Source organism: Odontesthes bonariensis, chromosome 12, assembly GCF_027942865.1.
Source record: "Odontesthes bonariensis isolate fOdoBon6 chromosome 12, fOdoBon6.hap1, whole genome shotgun sequence".
NCBI lineage: Eukaryota > Metazoa > Chordata > Actinopteri > Atheriniformes > Atherinopsidae > Odontesthes > Odontesthes bonariensis.
Genome location: NC_134517.1, coordinates 17,363,246 through 17,387,232, shown reverse-complemented (window position 1 = coordinate 17,387,232; position 23,987 = coordinate 17,363,246). Strand labels below are relative to the sequence as shown.

The 23,987-nt window shown below is 40.8% G+C and overlaps 2 protein-coding genes across 6 annotated transcripts in view; one reads left to right on the top strand and one right to left on the bottom strand.

Annotated features, from left to right (window-relative positions):
• slc9a2 (solute carrier family 9 member 2) overlaps positions 1-21,762 on the bottom strand; it is a 32,586-nt gene extending 10,824 nt beyond the window's left edge. For all 5 annotated transcript variants that reach the window (XR_012772539.1, XR_012772541.1, XR_012772540.1 and 2 more), the window contains exons 1-10: positions 20,887-21,762; positions 20,501-20,715; positions 20,145-20,393; positions 6,002-6,252; positions 5,661-5,878; positions 4,763-4,962; positions 3,739-3,828; positions 3,586-3,656; positions 1,826-1,993; positions 1,614-1,716 (exon numbers count right to left, since the gene is read on the bottom strand). Coding sequence is in view for 1 of the 5 variants with exons in the window: in XM_075479367.1 (XP_075335482.1) it covers positions 1,614-1,716; positions 1,826-1,993; positions 3,586-3,656; positions 3,739-3,828; positions 4,763-4,962; positions 5,661-5,878; positions 6,002-6,252; positions 20,145-20,393; positions 20,501-20,715; positions 20,887-21,151 (1,830 nt within the window). In the remaining 4 variants the exon portion in view is untranslated. The remainder of the gene's footprint in view (positions 1-1,613; positions 1,717-1,825; positions 1,994-3,585; positions 3,657-3,738; positions 3,829-4,762; positions 4,963-5,660; positions 5,879-6,001; positions 6,253-20,144; positions 20,394-20,500; positions 20,716-20,886) is intronic.
• On the top strand, positions 11,440-13,752 carry LOC142396292 (uncharacterized). Its single transcript, XM_075478851.1, has 7 exons — positions 11,440-11,700; positions 11,858-11,905; positions 12,063-12,244; positions 12,425-12,521; positions 13,033-13,380; positions 13,492-13,642; positions 13,742-13,752. Exons 1-7 carry the CDS (start codon positions 11,440-11,442, stop codon positions 13,750-13,752), a joined length of 1,098 nt encoding a protein of 365 aa, XP_075334966.1.
• Positions 21,763-23,987: the final 2,225 nt, after the last annotated feature.

The following is a 23,987-nucleotide window of genomic DNA, read 5'->3' as shown; positions in this document are numbered from 1 at the left end:
TAAAATAGTCCGCTGTTATTCCAATCAAGTTTGCTTGACTAATGGATTGTATATTTAATTACTTTGAAGCAAACATAAATAAATATATACATTATACCCCATAATGATGCTGACATTATTCTGTTTGACTTAAATTATGCAGTAATTGAAGGTTAATTTAAGTCTGTATATAACAAGGTCAATGGGAAGCGTAACCAGCGGCTGACTTGCTACTTTTGGATGCTTTAGTGCGTCAGGCTCTTGAAGAGACCGTGTAGATATCCTTGCGGAGACAGACGAATGGCTGACATCGCGAAAATGACTGCCAAGGACTGTGCTGCTGCAAATATGCAGCTTGCTAGAGCCACAACTCCAGAGAAAAACACGCCGATCAAACCCAATTCCACCACATGTCCAGGTCCTCACCACCCTTGGATTTTTGGCCACTGGAACCTTTCAGAGGGAGATTGGAGACAGATCGGGGGTGTCCCAGTCCTCTGTGAGTCGTGCGCTCCCCTTAGTCATCAAAACTCTCATCAGTTTATCACCCATGGTAAATCAAATTCCCACACACCGCTGTCCAACAAGTACAAATTAAGAGGGACTTTCATGCCGTGGCTGGACTGCCAATCATAATTGTAGCACGAGACACATTTACGCATCAAAGCACCCGTGCTGTCGTGGAGCGCACTGAGCTGAAGGCCAGGTGGGTGTGTCTCGATACAGCGGGGGGGCAAAGTGCTCTATAGCTCAGAGAAAGCATGTCAGATTTGCACAATATTGCCATGAACGAGGGTCTCCACCTGAACTAGCCCAGGCAGACCAGAAGGTGTGGTGCCAGAAGACCCCCCTCATGGACCACCCCATCAAAGAGCCATCATGATGAGGCAACAACTGATTGCACGGCTTTAGTTGCAGTCATCGAGCGCCTGGCCATGGCAAGGCGTTTTTTTTTTTAAGCCATTTTTCATATTAAATCATTTATTTTTTTATTTCGCTGACATGGTATAAACAGCACTCCTAATTGCTTCCCATTTCTTGGCTTTAGCAGGTCCCGTAATTCCACTGCTGACACTGCTAAAAATGACAGATTTTCCTTTTTGGATCTCTGAAAGCAGAACTTCAATCTCAGAGCGCCTAAAGTTGTTCTTTTTGCGCTTTGATGCCATTCTCATGACTCAGCACTCAACACTTCCTGGCACAGGAGCAAGAAAGCACAGCCTTATATGGTATAATTTTGGGCGTGGAGTATGCAAATCTACTATCCTCGTGCACTTTCCCCCTAAATAGGCACAGGTGGGATTCATCATTTACGCAGGTCGTTTACACACTTTTTCCGAAGTTAAGAGCGCTTGTTGAATCTGACGTGGCATGTTCGTACGAGACCTTCGTACGAAAAAAGTGAGAGAAATTTAGAATTAAATTACGAAAATGTTCTTGCATGAGGCCCAATGTCTTCCCTCGAAAATGTTGTGAAGAAAAAGGCGGCAGAAAATGGATGTATTACAAAACAAAAGCTTTAAAGCTGTACCGAAACAAAGTTCCTGAATAAACATGGCATTACTTCCCACCAAAGCTACTTGATAAAGAAGTAAAGTAGTGAAGAAAAGCCCAAAGCTGAACGTTGATCTCACCCGTTGCCTGATCTTGTACATGTTCTTGGACAGGATGTCGTGCATCTTCGTCAGGTCAGCAGCCAACATTTTCTTGGGTTTAGCTGGGTTTTTCTTTTCCTCACTAAAAACCAAAACCGATATTAAGAGAATGCAAATGTTAGCAAAAAGATCTCCCGTTGCTGCAAACAGACAATCGGGAGGCTGTGTGACCCAGGATCAAGGTTTCGTACTTGAGCGAGACGATGGACGGAGCACTGCTGATGTCTCCGGACACCGTGTCCAGGATCTCCATGGCATTCTGCAGCTCCAGCTTCTTGTACAAAGCCACAATACTGGACTCGGACCTGCTGTCTCGGATGAGGATCTTGCGCAGGATTCGATTGTTGAACTTCATAAACCTGAAATTGGGAGACAGATACCACCAATCAAGGCCAAGTTTTTGGGAAACATGTGTAAAGGGTCTTCCATCCTTATGGCTTTGCAAGCAGACACAGTAGATTTGAAATAGTAAGCATCAGGTTTGAGACAATAATTTCTAAAAGAAAGGAAAGTATCATTCCTAAGTTTCTTGCAGATGTGGAAACAGCAATAATTATCTTACACTAACCTTTCTGTGACATCCAACTCCACTCCATTTAATTTCTACTAAACTATTCTGATAAACACATTGCAACTGGGTGAGTTTGCTGTTTTTTTAAGGTTTTCATACAACTGGTTCACAATAGTCTGCAGCACTGCAGCTATCTGCACCTCCTGGTTTGTATTTAACCTTGCCGTTCTCATGTTTGTAAGGTTCAGCAGTAAAAATAATAAATAGCAAGATGGATGCCAGATGAGTGATGTGACCAGATATTACTAAACTGTTAGGATTAGCATCCATCTAAACACCCCGACTGCCTCGTATGTAAATGTCAATTTCAGATGTGTTTTGACAGGTTACATGAAACTTAGGATCTACATTTAGACACTTGAGGAACCTGTCTTACAAGACTAGTTAGTGAGCCGTCAGCAAAACCAAGAGGAAGAGAAGGATGACGAAAGCTTAATGAGAGGGAAAACTGTGAAACAGGGACAGTTGTGGAGGATGGCCTCTGATCTAGTTTTCTCATTGGCCTTCGCTGTGTTGAGCTCAGGCTAAAACAAACCACTTTCTATGTCTCAGCAAAGCAGTAAAAAAAAAAACAACATTTGCAATGAGGCAGAGCAGACTGTTCATGAGTTCTAAAAGTTGACAGGTTAACAAATGTTTGCATTTTAAAAATCAACTCAAACAATGAAGAAACTGATTTTTTGTTTCAGAGGTAAACGTGACATAGAAATCTATGATTCTGCCTCAACCTCAAATTAGCTGTTAAAGCCTTTTGGACACGACATGGGAGATCCTACAGGTTTGTGCGTTACGTCAATCAAAAGCCAAGAATGTTGGCTTCATTCAGACATCACAGGATCGAGAATGTTTGTCTTCAAAACATTTTGTTCTATAAATCATATCATTTTTGATTTATATTGTTGTTTGCATTCATTTTTACTTGCTGTGGCCACTATGTTGTAGAAGGATTTGAATCAATCAAATCGCAAGAATTCAACTGCACTCCAACAACATCTCGCATTGAGATCTACTTACTCACAGCACTTGGGTATGAAACAAAAGTGTGTAAGAAAACTGCACTTTAACCACATCAGGAGTGTGCATTTGTAAACTGGTGAGCATATAAAAGTCAGGAAGAAGAACTGAGGAAGTAAAAACATGTCAAACCTTTAGGAAGAAAAGCGTGTGTTACTGCGGAAGCTTCACATGACAACAAAGTCTGATCGACAGTAGCTGCATTGTCAACCAAAACCTCAGAGAAGGAAACGAAGAGCAGGTTAACTCAAACTTTTCCATTTGCACCGCGGCTGTTTGCTACACGCTGACTAGTGGCTTTTTTTTTTTTTATTGTTGTTGTTGTTGTTTTAGGCAGAACGACACCAGAGAATACAAAAATCTTACTTGTCTTTCCAGTAGAAGTGACTCCACTGTCCACAGAGATCCTCTATGCCCGCCATGGTGTGCTCCATGAGCTGATAGTAAGTGAGAGTAGTTAGTCCATCTGTCAGGAGAAAAATATGCTGACCACAACATGTACATCGATCTGTGTCATACCCTGCAGTGAACCTCCGCATTGATGGTGTCGAGGTTGCGGTTGGTTCTGCGGACTTCGATGAATTCAATCAGAGGTCGGATGCTGATGCCCTACAGAGAAATAGGGGGTGGGGGTATTTAAAAGGTTAAAAAAATAATGTACAGATTAGAAATTGATTTGTGGTACTTCATAAAGCAATTTTTTTTTTGTTAGGCAGAGAAACAGCTGACTAGTTACAGCTTTGGTCATGCTTACATGCACAGCTGAGTCAAGTTCGGCTTGGATATTTATAACTGGACCACCGTCCTTGTCCCAGCATTCATAAATAGGAACGGAACCGAGCTACCGGCATAATTATCTAAGATGCCACAAAGCTTCGGACCGTGTGAGAAAATACTGAAAACATTCCGTCACTTCTAACTTTCTGTGGAAGAGGTCATCCATACATGCAAGTACAGTCGAATTCACTGCACGGATGCGGTCTTGAGTGGTGATTTCGTGACGCTGCAGTTACGTGATAGGAGAACATTCCCAATAGCACTATCATGCGTCTCAGTGCAGCTTTGAATAGCTCGTTTTCTTACGATGTTGTTTACCGGCCTTTAAAAAAAAAAAAAAAAATCTAGTTTTTAACCAGACAAACACAATAATTTTTTTTTATTATCATTATTATTATTATAAATAGTATCATGGAAACATGCTTACTGACTTGGAAAGCAAGAGCATCAAATACAAAACGCAAACCAATTTTGAGCGGTTCCATAAGAAAAGTATTACGCTCAGAGCTTACAAGTGAATCACGACACAACATGCCAACAATCCGTTCTATGACAAGTGATTACCTGCCTCCCGAATGCTCTGCAGACCAACATATTATCATACTAATTACAGTTGGAAAAAACAACAACCAGAGGTGGCAAACAAAGTCAAACAAAGCAGCGAGTACCGACGACATTTCAGAAGTGTGTGCACTGTGGACCCAGAAGGCAGATCGCCAAAACTTGCAAGAACAATCCAAATATAACGAAGTGAACACCCTCTTACCTGAAGAAAGACAGTGAAGAGGATGATGGAAATGGTGGCAGTGACGAAGAGCGGCTTGCGGTTAATGTTGTCAGGAAGGGTGAAGGCCAAAGCGAATGAAATTGCACCTCGCAGACCTCCGTAGGCCAGACCAAACTGATCTTTCGTGTTGAACGGAATGGTGCGGAAAGGGTTAATGATCTGAGTCAGCACCACAACACCTGGGAGGTCGGGTTGGAAAATGTCGGAGGTTAGGGTTAGTCAGAGGTTGACTCGTTAACAAAATATAAAATTCCATTTTATGACCCTTCTGGGCATCTTCACACAAATGTAAATCTTTTTTTGCACTGTTTCAGTTATCAGTCCACAGCAGGAAGCTATTTAGCTTAAATGTCATACTGTCATGCTCCTCCATCCTATTGGGTACAATGAGTACCCAGGTACTATTGATAAGGACCTCACACAACCCCACCTTAATGAAAACCTCTGAGACTCCCGTTTGCTCTTACATCAACCATCAACAGAGCTGTAAGAGCCATATTAACATTGGCTAATGATTAGTAGTTTCCCTTTAAAAATGTTGCATTGCTCTTTTAATTACGCTGCTGATGACATCACAGCCATTTTAGATCAGACCAGGTTAAGCAGCCTAAGGAGCAAGACAGTTTTTTGACAAGTAAAAGTAAATATTAGTGAATCTTGTAACTTTGTTTTTTTTGCTTTTTCAATTAAAGTTCCTTTTTTGAACGAAGTTACTGCCTTGGAAGATCATTTTAATGTCAAGCTTATTGCCAAGAAGACTGCTTAACAGTAGCGGTAAAGTGGAGTACTGTGAGGAAAGAGCGCCACTACAAGAGCATTGCAAGTCAAACTAAACGAGCTCCGAACATGACTTACACACCACCTGCTCTCTTCTTACCCAGACCTCTCCATACAAAAGCAAACAGCAATGTGAAGAGGATGTAGGCCCAGTTCCACTCGTGTTCCGTTGTTATGGTGACGACACCCAGGAAGAAGAAGATGAGGGTCTCCGAGATGGAGCCGAGCATCTTGACCACGTGTCGGATGGTCGTACAGGAGCGCTGGGAAACGTTCTCCTCCACGTAGTACTTCATGGTGAGAGCACAGGTTATGATGCTGCAGGAGCACACAAACACAAGAGGGCATTGTGGTGCGTTTTTTTTTTTTTTTTGCTTTAGCTAAACCGTCTGCTATTTGAGATATTTAATGCAACTTGTAAACATTCTTGTGTTTGCTCACGCCATGATGGATGAGATGGCAAAAAGCTCCGCCACCAGGTAGGCCAGGTAGCTGTACATGAAAATGAAGAGTGGCTCGATTTCTCGGACCTTGGAGGTGAATCTCGTTGTGAAGGCAGCCACAAAACCAAACAAGATCCCAAAGCCCATCCCGCCAAGTCCGACCACGAAGAACCTCGCCACTCCCAAAAACACGTCCACAGGCTCCACCTCCGGCATCTCTGCCACGAAGTTGAACATGTTGTACAACACCTAAAAAAAAGGCAAAAAGATGTTTTTTAGCAGCATGCATCACATTCCACACAGAGGTCATGGGTGGGGTCACGAACCATGGCCTCTAACACCGATTTGGACAAGAGGGACTCATTGAAATATTTACTCTGCACTGTTTGCTCTATGATCTCTTTTCAACCATTACTTGAGTGAGTCATGAAACAGAAGGATTTATCATTCTGCGCAGATTGGCTGTGCACTCGGTCAACTAAAAACCTCAAACAAACTTATGTGGTTGCATAGTCTCTTATTAGTACGAACACTGGCACTGTAGTTTATTTTGAGTCAGTCAGTCACAAATAAACAAAAAAAAATCCTGCTGCAATAACTCACAAGTAAGCAAAATTCTATAGCTAAAAGTAGACTCGAGCAAATGCGCACAATCCCATCGGACTTCTTTCAAACGTTTACTAAAAAGCTTCAGCATTTAGCCGTCTCTGGGGGTCATTTCAGTTTTTCTAAAGGCTTAAGTATGTGTCAGTATTTAAGTTCTCCGGTATATTGTTATATTGGGGGGAAAAAAATTCATTCAAATAAATAAATAGAAAAAGAAAATCAACCTTCGACCAGAAGAAATTTGTAAAAGAAAATAAATAAATAACTGACGGACTTAAGTAAATATGAAACAAACCTATCTCAAAGCTTCTCTGGCTTTTTATCTGTTTCAAGCGACTTCTTTCCATGAAGCCAAGTTGGTTCACCGTTTTAATTTGCATACCAATGCCTGTTTTATATAAACAGGAAAGAAAACAGCCATTAAGTCACTTTAAACTGTGGGATCCAACTTGCTGGTAATATGATGACTGATTACAGTTTTAACCTTTGACGTTGTTGGTGACATAACTGCTCCTCCCTGGAAATCAGAAGTACCCTGGCTTCCTGTGCATATTGCATCTTGTAAAAGCTTCTGTGTGGGCCACTCCTGGGCAAATATTTGCCACCCCCCTCTGCATCAGCTCCACTACTGTGTACTAAACAAGAGGGTCACCACCCCAATGCACAGACCAGTTTTATGTAGGTGGGTTGGAGCGCAAAATAAAGAGAACAACTGGGGGGTTTGAGCGTGAGCTCCCTTCACTGGAGTATCAGATGATGATGGGTGTTGACTCCTCCCACGCCACCAAAGGTACAAGCAACTGCGAATTCAGAAACCGGTTAGGCAGCATCTGAGTAAACAGGCTCTGAATGTGGCATGACTCTTTACTGTGGAGACATTTGTTTCATATTCCTAACATTCCCTTGGTTCGTTTCCAATTCCTTTTTTATTTACAAAATCTTGCTGGTGCACAGAGATTTCCTCCACAGACATTTGTTCACATACATGCACACCGATGTAGAAAAGACAAGAAACGAATTGCACAATCTGAAACGAAACCTGAGCTGAAACCCAACAATGGATCCATGTTGTGTGTCAGTTGTTTGCCTGTGTAGTCAGCCAAACAACTGATGTAAAAGTTGTTCCAAAGCCACCTTTCATTCCTTTATATTTTTGCTTTATTGAAAGCTTTCAAAGTGATCTTGAGCAACGGTTCTCCAGGCTTTCTGATGGTCTTTCAGCGCTTTTCTTTGGACGTTGGCAGCTTTTTTGCCCATTTTAATTTTTTTTTTTTGCCATGGTCTTTGTACCCAACCCTTTTCATGTGGGAGGAATGCGTTTTGGGGTTTTTATGTTGCTCAAACCACTTAGCACAGACCTTTGAATCTTTCCAACAGAAAAAAAAAGGTACCCGAGTCATGGGATAAACCAGTGTCAAGTCCATACATAAAAGACCACTTAGCAAAGAGCTCATTTAAAATAGTATATTTGAGCACTTTGTTACTATCCGCTTGTCACGTAGACACATCTAAGGGGGGAAAAAAAGCCAACAGACAAAAAAAGATTTTTTTTTCACCAACAATGTGATTTCCACAGAGATCTAAGCTGAAAAAAATTGGGATATCTCACCATGGTGTGCAGTGTTTTCTTAAGCGTTTGAGGAAACTGTGTCAGTCCTAAAGAACTCTCTACAACAGATGAACAGTATCTGAAAGTGATTTTCTTAAGAAATAGAAAGAAAAAAAAAAAACATCACTGAAGCAGTGCGGGATCCTCTTAACAGAGAACGGAACGAAAGGAAGCCAACATCCAAAGAGGAGCTTCGAAATGTTAAAGAAATTACACGAAATCTTGTCTAAGAGGGTTCAGGCTGAGTTTAAGAACAAAGGTGGTCACAATGAATTTTGATTTTCAAGCTCGTTGGAATTATACAAACTGTTTTGTCTCATATGACTCATTTCCATTCATGCTTGCATACATTCTTTTAAAAATAATCCTGACACATTTACCATTTTTCTGGAAAAATCCATGAAGAAATGAGAGGTGGCAGTTCTTTACACTCTCAGAAAAGATGAGTTAAAAAATGACACAAAAAATGTGTTGTCACATATTAACACATGTTGTGTTGGAATCAGCACAACATGTGTTAAGAAGCTCAAAATCTTAACACATTTTGTGTACTGGACAAGTTAACACAACTGTGTGTTATTTTAGTCTACAGGGCGGGAATTTTTGAATTAGCCTCTAAGTTTTATTCATAGAGATAAATGTGACAGTACTATTTTTCAACCAAGACATGTATCAGGCAAACACAAAACAACAGTTTGTCACAGACATCTAACCATAGACCGTAACAAAAGTGCCAACCGGGAGCCTTGCCCTTGCGCTTATGCCCTGGCAGGGCTCTCAAGTCTCACGCAGAGGTGGAAGAGAACCGTCAGGATCATCAGCAGGTCATATCTTCATTTATTTGAATCTTTTATTAATTACTATAGTTTTCCTACTCTTTGTAAAAGACCAATACCTGCCGATTAAAGTGTTCGTTTGAGTAGTAGGTCTAAATATTCAGCACACACCCTTGACATGAGCAACTTAATGAAAAATGAAAAATATGTAGGAGTGTAATTAGGCTTCCGTGGTTCATTTTTTTCAAAGGTGACTGGTATGAGCAGATTCCCAAGGCTATCTACAATTGCCAAACTGGTTTTAGTTCTGCCACACTGAAATGCTGATGCAGAGAGGGTTTTTTCCATGGTGCTCAATAAAACCAAGACCAGGAACACGTTGGCTCTGAATGGAACTCTGTCATCCATCATGACTGTGAAAATGGCTGTGCTTTAAATGGGAGCCCCCAATATCAGTCATCAAGCATCAAAATCTGCCACAAACACTTACAACAACACTTTGCATAAGTGAAGATTTGTGATTTTGATATTAATAAAACAATTTCTTTGTTCTTTAAGTAGCTAGTTTATGGCGATGGGATACTGCAAGGGACCAGCCCCCCCCCCCCCCAAAAAAAAAAACCCGAAAGAAACCTCCGCACACGGCCTGGCCCCTGCCCCGCCCGAATCTCACTCCAAGCAAACTTGAAAACTTGAGAGCCCTGTGCCCTGGTTAACCCCTGCAAAGCAGGTTTGAGCAAGGTTTACCGCCACATTCAAAAAAGGACTTGCGATGGAGGCTGCTCTTGGGATGCACTACGACCGTTTATTTCAAATAAAAGAAGCGACCGAAGACTTTAAAAAACCGTGGGGTGGGTCGTCAGTCGTGTGCATCATGTTTTAACACTATTTTAGCCATTTAGCTGCTAGTAACGTTATCGTTTGTTCTGTGGTAACGTGTCTCATTTGCTGGCTCATGTACTGTGTGAATGACATGGACTGAAGCTGCTACAGGCAGTCTGACTGACGGCTCACACACAGGGCTGCGTTGGCTTAGCTTAGCTTGCTGCTGTCACGTTACCGTGCGCTGACCTGACGGAGACGTCTCCTACTCCAACACACCTTAACGCAGCATTTACCCGCAGGGACTAGTGCTTGGTTTTCATGGTTTTAAAACATCATTTGACATGCTTACCTCTCCAGAGGTTTTCTTGACAAAAAAAAGGCAAATTCTTGATCATTTTACAGCCACGCTATTTTCATTATGCATTTATGTTCATGAACACAAAAAAAGATAGCTGTAGCCCTAATGGGTAGCCAAGGGTGTCACCCAATACAGGGTGTCTCTATTGTCTGTAGGTTGTGTTGGTTATTCAAATTATCTAATTGTAGCTTTCCTTTTTCCTATAGAACACACAAGACAACCCACCCACCAGCAACAAAGTTCTTGTCACAGTTAGGGCTGTCGCGATAACCGCAAAATGCAATCACCGCGGTGCTGAGAGGACCTCCGCGGTGCGTGTCCAGGCCACCACCGCCCACCGCACGCCCCCTTGCACGTGCAGAACAACTCGAGAAACTAAAAGAGTTTTTAAGACTGCACAGTAGATACAAAGCGACTGATACTTTTTTAAAGCCAGCACAGTAATAATGATACATTGTATATTCCCCGCAAGGCAGGAGAAACACATTAACACAGCGAGGTGCCGCGTTTCTGTCATCATCTTTGCATATAGGCACCACACACACGTCTGCATGCTACTCGTTGTGGTCTCATTCTCCCTCAGCAGCTGATATTACAAGAATATGCCTACTCAGTGTCGTAGCAATAGAAGTTAAAATAAAATGCAGTGGCCTACCTTTATCTCGGCTTTACTCCTCTGCCTAGTCCGGACACTTTATGGCTTTGAATCTTCCCTTGTTATCCATGTTTAATGTTGTAAATGCGACCGTCTAATGTCAACAATAAACTAGCTTCCACAGAACCACAGCTTGGTGTGCACATTTGCTGTTGGGAAATACCTAATCATTTCAACAAAACTGTGTAGGTGAAACTATTAAAAAAAAAAAAAACATTTAAAAAATGTGCCGTGCCAGAAATAAGCTCTAACAACTTCGCGGAAACAGTTAAAGTTCAGCTTGGGTTGGTTGGTCGGGGGCAGTCTGTTTAAAAAAACTGTATCCCGGACACGTGAGCTCAACTGCTGCACTGATCTGCTTCGTTTTTCTCCGTCATTACTAAACGAAACTTGCGCAGGTCTGCAACAATGTTGCAGAACTGGGGTATGCGCTGCTTGATCTCCGCTATGTTGGTCTGTGAGCGAGTAAATGACAGGCAAAGCAAAGTGAAATGTCAGAATCGCTGGGGAAAAAAGACGGATTATGCGCTCGATTTTCATCTAACATTGCGTGTTGTGGAAAGTAGCAAAAATGCGATATCACCGCATACCGCGCTGTTGAGCGGCTATGAGTCACCGCGGTGGGAATTCCCTCACCGCGACAGCCCTAGTCACAGTAATCAGAAATGACATAGAGGTGTCAAAAAGAGTCCTCAATGTGACTGGGACAGCTGATCTCATAGAACAAACTCTATCCCAGCAAAGAGACAGTGTATTCCACCGGCTGTTAAAATACAATCCAGAGTTCAACGACTACATTGATGATGATGAGCCCCTGAAGCACCTGGATAGATACCAAATCATCTTGATGGAGGCTAAACAAAATGAGGTACTCTTTGCTTCTCAAATCTCGCAACTTACTTTTGGTGCGACTCATGGAACTACATTGAATGTCCTGTACCTTATTTTGATTGTGAGTATTACCAGTAATAGTCACACAATCTTAACAATTAGCATTCCAGTAATGACAAATTTTTCTTTCAAAGGCTGAACCATTGAATGCAGGTGAAGATCGTCAAAGTGGGCTATTGGAAGTATTTACAGCATCTATTGATTACAAATTGATACAATGGTAGAATGTACGGCTGGGGGATATGAGGGGAAAAGTCTGATCACAATAAATGTATTTATTCTGTGTTCTATTATGTATTAGGGGCCATAATGCATTATGTGCTTTATCTGCTTTCACAGAAAGAGTCTCTAAGACAAACTGATAGTGTGCACAGCTTTGATGCTGCAGGTTTGATGGCACTAATCAAGAACAAAGCCCCAACTGTACTTGTTGAATATGAAAAATCTGGAACACTCTCTCTCACATCCCGAAAACTCCTTGTAAGAACAGCTGTCAGCAATCTGGTTGAGCGACGGGGATTGTGAGTTAATTTCGCATCATCTACATCATTCAAGTGCATGTGCTCTAAAATGTATTTTTTTTTTTTTTTTTTTTTTTTTTTTTTGCATTGATGAGCTCTGTTTGTATGTTGTCACCCATACTGCCAGTGCCAAAACATATCTGATGTATTCTTCATTACAATCCTTAATTTTGATTACAGTTACCCCTCCAGTGCTGACAAGCTGATGTTGGCCAAAAGCATGATTGCAGTCTTCCCATCACTCATGATCAAGATACAAGAAGAGAATGAAGGATTTGTAAGTGTTATCAGATTTTTTTCAGTAGATGTAAAGTAACATGCTATGCAAGAAAGGGCAGCAGGGTCTATACTGCCTCAGGAAACTGGCAAGGTTCCATGAGGACAAATCTTTAATGACTTTGTTTTATTGATCTTTTATTGAATCCATACTGACGTTCTCTGCCATCGGCTGGTACTCCTTTCTTAATGTTAAGAATGCCTTATCCAAGATTATCAAAATATGTAGCAATATAACTGGTACTCAACAGAAAAGCATAACTGTACTGTATGAAGAACAGGTTATCAGGAAGCCTGATTCTATTCTGGAAAATTCTATTCTATTCCCATAAAACGCAGATAGCCATGCATTATTTGTTTTTAAGGTGTCTTATACTGCAGATTTCTCCATCTTACCTTATTTGTTTACCCCCCCTCCCCATTTTTTTAGGTGTTTTTAAATGTTTTTATATATGTTCTGTGTTTTTTAAATGTTTTCATGTTTGTTTGTTTTTTTTATATAAATGTTCCAGGAGCACTTATATGATCCAGTGTCCCACTGTGGATTCATTGAGATGAAACTGAGGAACCTGCGGAGAAGCCTTCATGATGATCAGAGACGCTATCGCAAACGTAGGAGGTCAAGTGAGGGTTCTGCGGGAGCTGTACCGTTACAAGTAATTGCAGAAGGAGAAGACGAATCTACGCAGGATTGGATAACGGCCACCAAAAGGATGAGACCATCTCCCGAGAACCTTACATCCATCAAAATGGGCATGGAGAAAACTTTCAACAACCGAAGGCTCTGGATCACAACTCAGTCACCAACAGTAGTGGAGATTTTTCAGCAGTACCCTCGCTTTGTAGACCTGCCATATTTGGTAAGTTTTCAGCACGTTGTATTGTAGTAATTGTAGCAATATTGACGCCCATGGCATTAGAAAACCTAATCAGTATTTGAACATGAGCTAATATGAGTTGCAACTCCTCAGTTTGATGCAGAGTTTGCGAGAATGTTTCCTGGCAAGGAAAATCAATTCCTTCGGAAATGGGAAGGACATATTGTTCCCAAACTCCTGAAAGTGACCAGACTGGAAAATAAAAACGATCCTGATGTTCTGTCAGCTGGTGAGGAGAGTGATGGTAAGTTCAGTTAGCCTCCTGATAGAATATGAATCTATCATTTGTATTGGATGGCCAGTAGGCTTTTGCCATATTCTTTTTAAACCTCGTATTCCTAAGGTTATTCCTAGACCCTCATGAACATGATATATCAAATTGTGTAATTGTGCGTCATATTCCCACTAGGGATAATAATTACATTACATTAAAAATTACAAAAAATATTTTGATTGAGTCTAAATTCAAGTTATTTATATATTTACCTTTCTAGACACACTGAAGGTCAGAGTACATAGGATAAAAACAGCAACAGGTTAAAAACTGTGGTTTGGGGCACATCTTTGTCAATAACTAACTGTATGTCTGCCGATTTCTCCCTCTTCACAGAGTCACGTTGTCTCAGAGCTCTTAAGTCACTCACCAGAGTTTTCTACCTCCGACTGCAACTGGGAGGAACAAAGGCTGGTCCAAGTGCAGCGTGAAATCAGCCTTGTCATATATCCTGGAGGTGAAACAGGTAAACTGCTGACAAACAACTCTTTGCAGTACCTTTGCTGTTATACCCCAGACCTTTGGTTTTAAAAAATGGAATCTATGTATTTTAGTCTTCCTGTGGTCTGAATGTTAAATGGATGAATTCATAATTATGTGTATCAACAAATTAATTACTATGTGCACAGTAGTTGTCAGGACAAAACCTGAATGAGTATTGATGGATGTGTCAGAATAAATAACTATTTACATGTTAAAATGCTTAATTTCATTTCCAAAATAACAGTTGATATATTTTTATCTTCCCAGACTGGAACAAGTATCCCCAGCCTCTACCAAGAACAAACAGCAGGAGCAGCAGACGTGCAACAACCGAAGCTTGTATGTCTGGGAGATCCATGTTCAGCAGCACAATATATTATTGTGGCAAAGCATGACAAAGTTGCCATCCCTTTACAGGACGAAGGACTGACATGTGCCCTGGACAAGTTGTTCAAAATGTTGTGGGTCTGTAATGTAGCCTATCCTGTCCAACTTAACTCTGTGTATTAGGGGTGGGCGATATGGGCAAAAAAAAATATCTCGATTTTTTTAGGATTTTCACGATAAAGATATTTTGACGATATTTAAAAAAAAAATTAAAACTTGCATTAAGATCACAATAAAATGAACACAAGCATGCAAGTCTAAGCACACACGGCCGGTACAGTGAAACTGCGAATGGCTCATTAAATCAGTTATGGTTCCTTTGATCGCTCTACCGTTACTTGGATAACTGTGGCAATTCTAGAGCTAATACATGCAAAACGAGCGCTGACCTTCGGGGATGCGTGCATTTATCAGACCCAAAACCCATGCGGGGTGCCTCTCGGGGTGCCGCGGCCGCTTTGGTGACTCTATATAACCTCGAGCCGTTCCTCAGGCTACTTCTCCCTCCGGAGAGGGAGCCTGAGAAACGGCTACCACATCCAAGGAAGGCAGCAGGCGCGCAAATTACCCACTACCGACTCGGGGAGCCGGTAGTGACGAAAAATAACAATACAGGACTCTTTCAATTCTTTAACGGGGATCAATTGAAGGGCAAGTCTGGTGCCAGCAGCCGCGGTAATTCCAGCTCCAATAGCGTATCTTAAAGTTGCTGCAGTTAAAAAGCTCGTAGTTGGATCTCGTGATCGAGCTGACGGTCCGCCGCGAGGCGAGCTACCGTCTGTCCCAGCCCCTGCCTCTCGGCGCCCCCTCGATGCTCTTAGCTGAGTGTCCCGCGGGGTCCAAGCGTTTACTTTGAAAAAATTAGAGTGTTCAAAGCAGGGCGTGGCGCCGTGGTAAGGGCAGAGGACCACTAGCGCCGCACTTTATTGATTTTTGGCGATTGAAAAAAAATATATATATATAATATATATATATATATATATATATATATCTCGATATTGCAAAATTACTCATCGTCAAAACAACATTAACGATAATTTCGCAAACGATACATATCGCCCACCCCTACTGTGTATTCTTTTATTGAGCATGTTTACGACTTGCCCACCTCAAGACCAAAGAGATCAAAAGTTTTGGAGTTGATTGCCAAGCTCCATGCACTAGAATAGATTAAACATGTACACGTGTCCCAAGTGCAAAAAGTCAATTTCAAACAGTGTAAGGACACTGATCAGACATCTTAGGCAAGTTCACGCAGTTTCAGATGCACAGGAATATACAATTGTATGTAGTCAAAACCATTGTCAGAGAACGTATCATAATTTCAATTCATATGCCAGACATCTCAATAGAGAACACAATTCAGTTGCAAACCCACAACATCTTGAACAAGTTGATCTAAGTGATGTGTTGGAGGATGTCTCTGTGCCATCTTGCAATCATGCTATGGACACTTCTGAAACTAATTTGGACGCTGAATTGGACACTTCCAGGGATCTTCAATTTTCAGACCACCGTGAGTGTGCCGCATCATTTGTTGCTAAAATGTACTCCTCATCAAATGCCACCTTGACTGATGTACAGAAAAGCATTACATGCACCAAGGAACTACTTGACAAGACATTGGACTCTTTAAAAGAGAAAACTGCATCTGTGATTAACAGCTACTCTATATCAAATGATGATGAAGCTGTAAAGTCTTTAATGCAAGATTTTGAAAATGCACAAAGTATGTTTTCAGAGGTCGATACTCCATATAAAATGTGCAAATATTTTTCTGAAAAACACTCCCTTGTCAAGCCCACAGAAATTTTCTTAGGACACAGACGCGACACTGCAAGAAAGCAGGGAAAATTTTCTCAAGTACTGGCTGCAGACACTTTCCAGTACATTTCAATTATTGATACCATAAAGTTCCTCTTTGGAAGTGAAAAAATGCAGAAACTCTATAAGCAATCGACAAAAAGTGTTGATGGTAAAATGCGAGATTATTGCAATGGCACACATTTTGCGAATCATACATTATACAACAGGTATCCCAATGCTCTACAAATCCAAATATATTTTGATGACGTGGAAACAACCAATCCTTTGGGGTCAAAAACTAAAATTCACAAAATGGGAGCTGTTTACTTTTGTTTAAGAAACTTGCCTGTGGAATTGAACTCCTCCCTTGCAAACATCCACCTCTGTCTACTCTTTAATTCTATCGACCGGGAAGTCTATGGCTTTGACAAAATATTTGCACCTTTTTTAGATGACATTCGAAGACTTGAAACGGATGGGATGGAGGTTGAAATTGAGGGTCAGATTTCTGTGCTCCATGGTACTATCTGCCTTTTGACCGCTGATAATCTGGCTTGCCATTCACTTGGTGGGTTTTTAGAGAGCTTTTCAGCTAACAAATTTTGCCATTTTTGTCTAACTGACAAACAAACTGTCCAGTGTGTGTTTGATGATGATCACCAGGAGTTTCATGACAAAGTAAACTATAAAGAGCATGTCTTGCAAAATACTCCAAATTTAACAGGAATAAAAACATCTTCCTGTTTAAACTCACTAAACTATTTTCATGTTACTGAAAATATTTGTGTGGATGTTATGCACGACATTTTGGAAGGTGTTGCTTTAGTTGAAGTAAAACTGATGTTAAAACGTTACATTTATGAAGACAAGTTGTTCACTTTGGACCAGTTTAATGACAGATTACAAAGCTTTGACTATGGTGTTGCAAATGAAAAAAACAAACCAAGTGTTATTTTTAACTTGAGAACATCAGATAATCCCATAAGACAAACAGCAAGTCAGATGTGGTGTCTCTTGCTCTTTTTACCTTTTCTGATTGGAGATTTTGTCAGTGAACATGATCAACATTGGAAATTGTTTCTTCTCCTCAGAGAAATATGTAGTATTGTATTTTCTCCAGTTGTCAGTGTTGGGCTTTGTGTCTTTTTAAAGCGGTTGGTTATTGACCACCATGATTTGTTCAAGATTCTTTATCCAGACAGACCACTCACCCCAAAACATCATTTGTGACCTGATCCAGCAAAATGAGTCACAGTGACCCAAATGTCAAAATTGAGATTTTGGTATCAAAAGAAAGGAATGGAAATAAGCTTTAAAATGATACCATAGTCAAAGTCATACGTTGGATGGTTTTCAAAATATGGCCATTTGATTTATGATCTTCCACCCTTTTTTTTACGATTGAAAACCTGAGAAAATCGCGTTTAAAGTTTTTTGCCCGTTTTTTTGTTGATAGCTTTCAAAATCCTGTGAATTTAAGGGGATAAACTCTTTATCTTAAAGCTTAATTTTACCAAAGGCATTTGTACACATATAAAATGGTATTAAACCAGACTGAAGCCCAAATGATTAGAAAATATTTATTTTTGTTCCCACACACACTGCTCCACAGCTCGACATAGCCCTCGTCACCTCTTTAATATCAGTCACAGGTTGCTCAATGACTTCATCGTCGTCTTCCACATGAGTGGCGAATTCTTGCTCCTTTTCCATATCCGAGTCTTCGACATCGCTGTCATTTTCTTCTTCAGAAGATATCACCTCAGTAAAAAAATCCGTAACTAGCGCTACCAAGTCTTGCTGTCCAGCAGCAGAGCTAAAATTGGACGCCACGAGAGTTTAAAGCTTTCGCGACTCTACTTTCTTTAGCGAATGACATTTTAAAACGAAACACAGATCAACACGCTACACTATACTACAGTACTACACGATACTAATATTGTAATAAGACGATGACTTTTTTGACAATGACGAATATTGAGAGACTTTCTACGATTAGTTTAGGCTACACCAACACAGATAGCTAGTTTGACAGGAGTGATGGCTGGACCAATCGCGTGCACCAGTCACTCGAAACGTGACTTCCCGCCTATTGTGGCCCTTTGTGTCACTGTGTGTGTACATTTTTAAGCATTTTGATTGGTTTTATGAAGTGAGCAGAGATAGAGACGTTTCAGAGGTAAAGGGAAATCCTCAGAGGTAATAGGAACGGTAGACGTTAACGGGAGAGGAGTCGATGAATTTGTTCAACCTGTTAAATTTTAACGCATTTAATACAACTTGCAAGTCAACTTGAATTGTCATTTACATGCCTTTCCTCAATTATATGGACTATACAACTTTGGGAGATTGTTTTTTAATGTCTATTCTTTGAAATTAGCTAAAAAAAAAATTTTTTTTTAATCCATTGTTTTTTCACGTTATCTGCCCGTACCTCAAAATAGAACGTTGCGACTTCCGACTCATTTCGCCAGAGCGGGTCACATTTTATGACTCATTATTGGCGTATGATGATAAAGTTTGGCCCACTTTTAAAATTATGGTGCATGAGATTCGAGAGTAAGCATGGCCCTCTGAAAAGACATGCTCATGTTGTATGTAATTTCATAAATATTTCTAAGACATTGGCTTATAAAATGCAGGTACAGAGCATGTACCTGCGTCTATTTGGAGAGATTGTGCACATGGTTCTGAAAATGAAGAGGTGCTCTGTTTTTTAAGAGTTTTAACGGTTTCATATTTTGATGAGCACATGTGTTCATATGTTGTGCAAAGGACGAATGAATATGAAATTAAAGATGTGAAAGGGTTACCAGACACAAGACCTCTGAACATCATTTCCTCTTCAAGAAATCGTTTATGTTTAAATCCTAGATACAAATTGATTGTTTAATTATTTGCCTGTGACATCTGTTGTTTACCAGTCTTGGTCTTCATGCAATTAATGATGGTGCGCCTGATGTTCCTGCATGATGATTTGCTGGTCTGCTGGTTTGCTGCCCTGATTATTAGTGACATGTTAAATAAAGGTCGCTTAATACAATTTCAGTCTATGCATTTTTTAATATATATATATATTTTTAGAGCATTTTAACCCTAGATTTCTATTCTAGAAAAAAGTATTAATTACACATCATGTGCAGTTTTCTAACACATTTGTGTGTCTTTATGGACAACACATTTTGTGTTAGCTTTAACACATCTTTTGTGTAAAGTATTGATAACACATTATGTGTTGTTTTCTAACACATTTGTGTGTCTTTTTAGGGACAACACAATTTGTGTTGGCTTTAACACATCTTTTGTGTTAAAATATTTAACATACAATATGTATTGTGTTCAAATTAACACAAAATGTGTTGTCCTTAACTAGACACACAGATGTGTTAGAAAACAACACATGATGTGTTACTTTTAACACATCTGTTTTGAGAGTGTAGATGTGTTGGGATAATCACATTAGACATAAAGCTTGTTGGAGGACAAATAGTGATTGCTAAATTCCCAAACCTTCTCTCTCTCTCTCCACATACTGGATGAGGCACAACTGCTCTGCAGGATCTCTGAGGAAGCCCTTTATAGCGCAGGCCTTTTTGTCAATAAAGTAAATACACGGCAGCCTATGGTTGCACTTTCCTCATTGCCCCCTATGTTTTCATAACAAACAGTAGCCCAGAAGTACATGAAGCAAGCCAACACGTCGCAGCAGGTAAAGGTCACTCCAAGTGTGTGCATGCCTGAAAGTTAGACTAAAAACTCACACAAACCCTGGAACACACTGCCAGAGCCAACTCACCACAGTGACAGCATCACTGAAGAGGCACTCCCCAAATACCACGATGTAGAGCTGCTCATTCACAGACACGTCCTCGAACACGCTGAGCACGGCCACGGGGTCCACCGCCGAGATGATGGCAGCAAACAGCAGGTTCTCCTGGAGGTTTATGTCCTGCACGCCGAAAGCCTCAATCTGGCATATGGCAAACAGAGACATGCCGATGCCAATGCTGTTCCACAGGGTCCCTACCACTGCAAACCACAACACCTGCACACACAGGGACATTTGTTTTGTTTTTGTTTTTTTGTGATTAATTAGCACTGGGGCAGGAAGTGTAATCTATTTCAGGAAATTGTGACAGTTTTGAAACGTACAGTGCCAACATTCTCAAAGAAAGGCCTGGAGGGCATGAAGTAGCCCGAGTCGAGGACAATCGGGGGCAGCATGTAAAGGAAGAAGACATTGGTGGTGAGCACTGCGGGCGGCTCCTCGTTGACCGAGTGCATGATGGCACCCACAATCAGACCAATGCTGATGAGAAGGCATGACTCTGGCACCCAGATGGTGATCTTGTGGTACACGTGGAAACCTGAAAAAGGAGAAAAACACAAGGGGTTGATTCAAAAACAGTACCAGGGAGGATGAGAAAGAAGCACTTCTTGCCTACAAAGAGCTTATGAAATGATCACAGGTAATGCAAACAATAACCCAAGTCTAGATTCCAACTCACCCACTTGGATCGATAGTAAATTCAACTCACCGATTTTTGCAAATGAGGCAAGCAGCATCCATAAGGTGATCTCAAAGGGTATCTGTATTCTTGCATAATCCATTGTAAACACTGGCAAACTTGCTTTTTCGGCTTCTGGGTAGGCCTGGGGTCCATTATCAGGCTTAATCGGAGGCAAAATTGTGACAGTTGTGGTTGGTTTAGGTGGCATTTCTCCTCTGGAGCCATGGAGAAGACTTACAAATACGCAAACAAAGAGCAGAACAATCACACGTCTGATAAAGCTTAAATCCATAGTGCGCAAAAATTGCTGTCCCTAATGTGCGAAATTCGACGTCGTTGAGGTACGGTACAATTAATCAATCATATATCACAGAGGACGGAAATCTACTCCAATCAGGACGTCCGCGGCGTCTCTTCCAAAGTTGACTGTTTTAAAGTTTCTCGCATATCCTTGAGCCAACTTGTTAAACAGAATCCTCCAACTATGATGTCAGGGACAGTTTTTCTCCCGTGCCGGTGGACGTCGTTGAGATCTTTTCAAACTAAGGCAGAACACACCTGCGCTTTAACTGACAGAAGTTCCGATACTGGCAGGGCGCGGTCACGAGCCCCGCTCTCATTGGATGTCACCCAAAGCAGACAAAAAAAAAAATAAAAATAGGGTGGCACTCATTGTGTTTCTGCAGCATTCACGAGCCACTGAGGAGTTTCGGTGACACTGACTCAAAAGTTTCAACTTTCCCTTAGAAATCACCTGGATGTGATGCGCACCGCAGGAGAGGCAAAGCGCACCAAACAGCTTTAAAATGAATAAACAAAAAATCAGGAAAGTTGATGGACATCACATAGTAAATACATTTAATTAAAAAACATTCAAAACTACTCACTGATTGAGACTGAACGCCTATAAAACGGATTAATTTGCTTCAAGTACTCCGTTTACTTATTGCAGCATAAAAAAAGTGAATTACGAATAAACTGCTACATCATTTTTGCACCAGTCCATCACTGATTGAGTCTGTTGTCAGTATCAAAAAGTGAATTGAAAATGTTCTTTTCTTACTGATGTATAAAGATTTCCTCGGATGCTCAGTCTACATTACAAAAGGCGTCTCAGAAAAACAGTGAGCCGCACTGAAAGTGAAGCACATAAAAAAAAAGTCCCATCTTTAGTTGTGTCACATAGAACCTGAGAGGAATGACACAGACAAGCATGACGACTCCCAACAGAAACGTGGTCATTGTTTCAGATGTGCACATATGAGGGAAACGCACGTTCAATTGATGACCTGAACCTGTTTTACCACTTGTCTGAATTTCCATATGAACAGGAAGTAGCAGTGAAAATGTCAGCTGACCTCTAGATCCTCCTTGGAACAGCACCTGAGCCTGCTCTTCTCCCTGTTTAATAGCAGAAACTGACAATAAGTTATGAGAACAGCAACCTAAACTAGACTACCATGACTAATATACCACAGGCCTGGTATCATCATTTAAGCAGAAGTCCAATTATTTTGCTTTTGTGACACCATAACTAAACCAAAGAGTGGCAAGTAAAGTTTTTACGATGAGAAAATGTTCTCTCAGGCCATGAAATTAGTTAACACTGATTATTCTTCTACACTGGAGAAACCGAAGCTTTCTGGTGCACTGAATCAATATGAAGCAATTGTGTTTCAAAGCATTTGATACAATTAAATATGGCAACATTTGCTGGCCAACCTTCAACATAGCATTTTAAAGGGCCAGGTGTCATAAAACAGTAAGGCATTGTTTTGCATCACAATAAAGGTTCTGTGTGCATCTCGGAATACTTTAAAGTTTTTCTAATGACGTTAATAATATACTTGTGTTATAATGTGATTGTGCCATCATAACATCCCTAGTCAACACGTTTATGCGTCCTTGCAACCTTGAAAAGCATGTATGAGGGAATGAATGCATGTCTTTACTCATTGATTTCTGTCTCTGCTGACTGACCCTTTGATAAGAAGCCTTATGCTGCGCCTGCTTTTCTGTCACAATGGTTTCCAGAAAGTGTGTTTAGGCAGCCTTGTTAGGGGAAATCTCTTTTTCCTTTTTCAAATGCAAATTCAGAAAACTATTTTGTGTTTACTTTGCCAGAATTTGTTGAAATCCGTAGATTTAGCTTTCACCTCTTTAAATACCATTTCCTGGCCATCTACAAACTAGAAATAGTTCTGGCCAACAGTTAAATAATTTCAAAGTTGAGTGATTAGAGGCTGCAGGGCATTTCGATCATATTCTCTGCTTTTGTTGCAGTTTTGTGTTGGATGGCTCCAGTTTAACTTATATGCGGTCTTTACTTTGTGTTTTGTCTTTAATTCTAGTATTGGCTGTATAATGGCTTTTAAAGCACTTTTTTTGTCGCAATAGGCAGTATGGGTAAGCTGCACCTACTTATATACACAGTATACACTGGCTATTTTTATTGGGTCTGCAGATAGAAAGGCCCTAACTTAGGAGAGGTTATGCTGAGCTCTGAGGTCACAAAACCACCGCTTCATTTCTACTTATTACAGAACATGATGATTTATGCAATCATGTCATCATTTTTGACTTAACACGTCCACGTCCTATAATTCTGATATCCTTTGAGCATTTTTTTTTTAATGAAATTTAAACATTTATCAGTTTTGATTGTTTGGTTTGGTTTTCTCTGGCTCTCACTATGCCGATATTTAAGTTAAGAAATTAACACTGGTTCTCATTCAACATTCGTTCCAGTATCTCACTATGGGACACACCCCCGGGGGCTGTCCTCTGCTCCCCAGAGGAGGCACTTCCTCCTTCTAGGGAGCCTGATGTGATCTTCTCGCTTTATTTTTAGGTAAGCACACCTTTCCCTCGCTCCAGGCAAGCAGGGTGGTCTGGTGAGACAGCTCACTCATGTTCCGGAGAACCTGGGTTCGTCTATTAACCTATGCTCTCTTTCAACATTTGTTTAGGTATCTCATTATCGATTGCAGAGGCTTCCGTACTGCCAGACAAAGGTCACCTCTTAGACTGTTCCACACCAACATTTTTTAAACAACAAACAGACATGGAGTCTGCGCTCAGTACTGTGTCAGACAGCGTAGACACAGTAACATCCATTCTGTAGAATC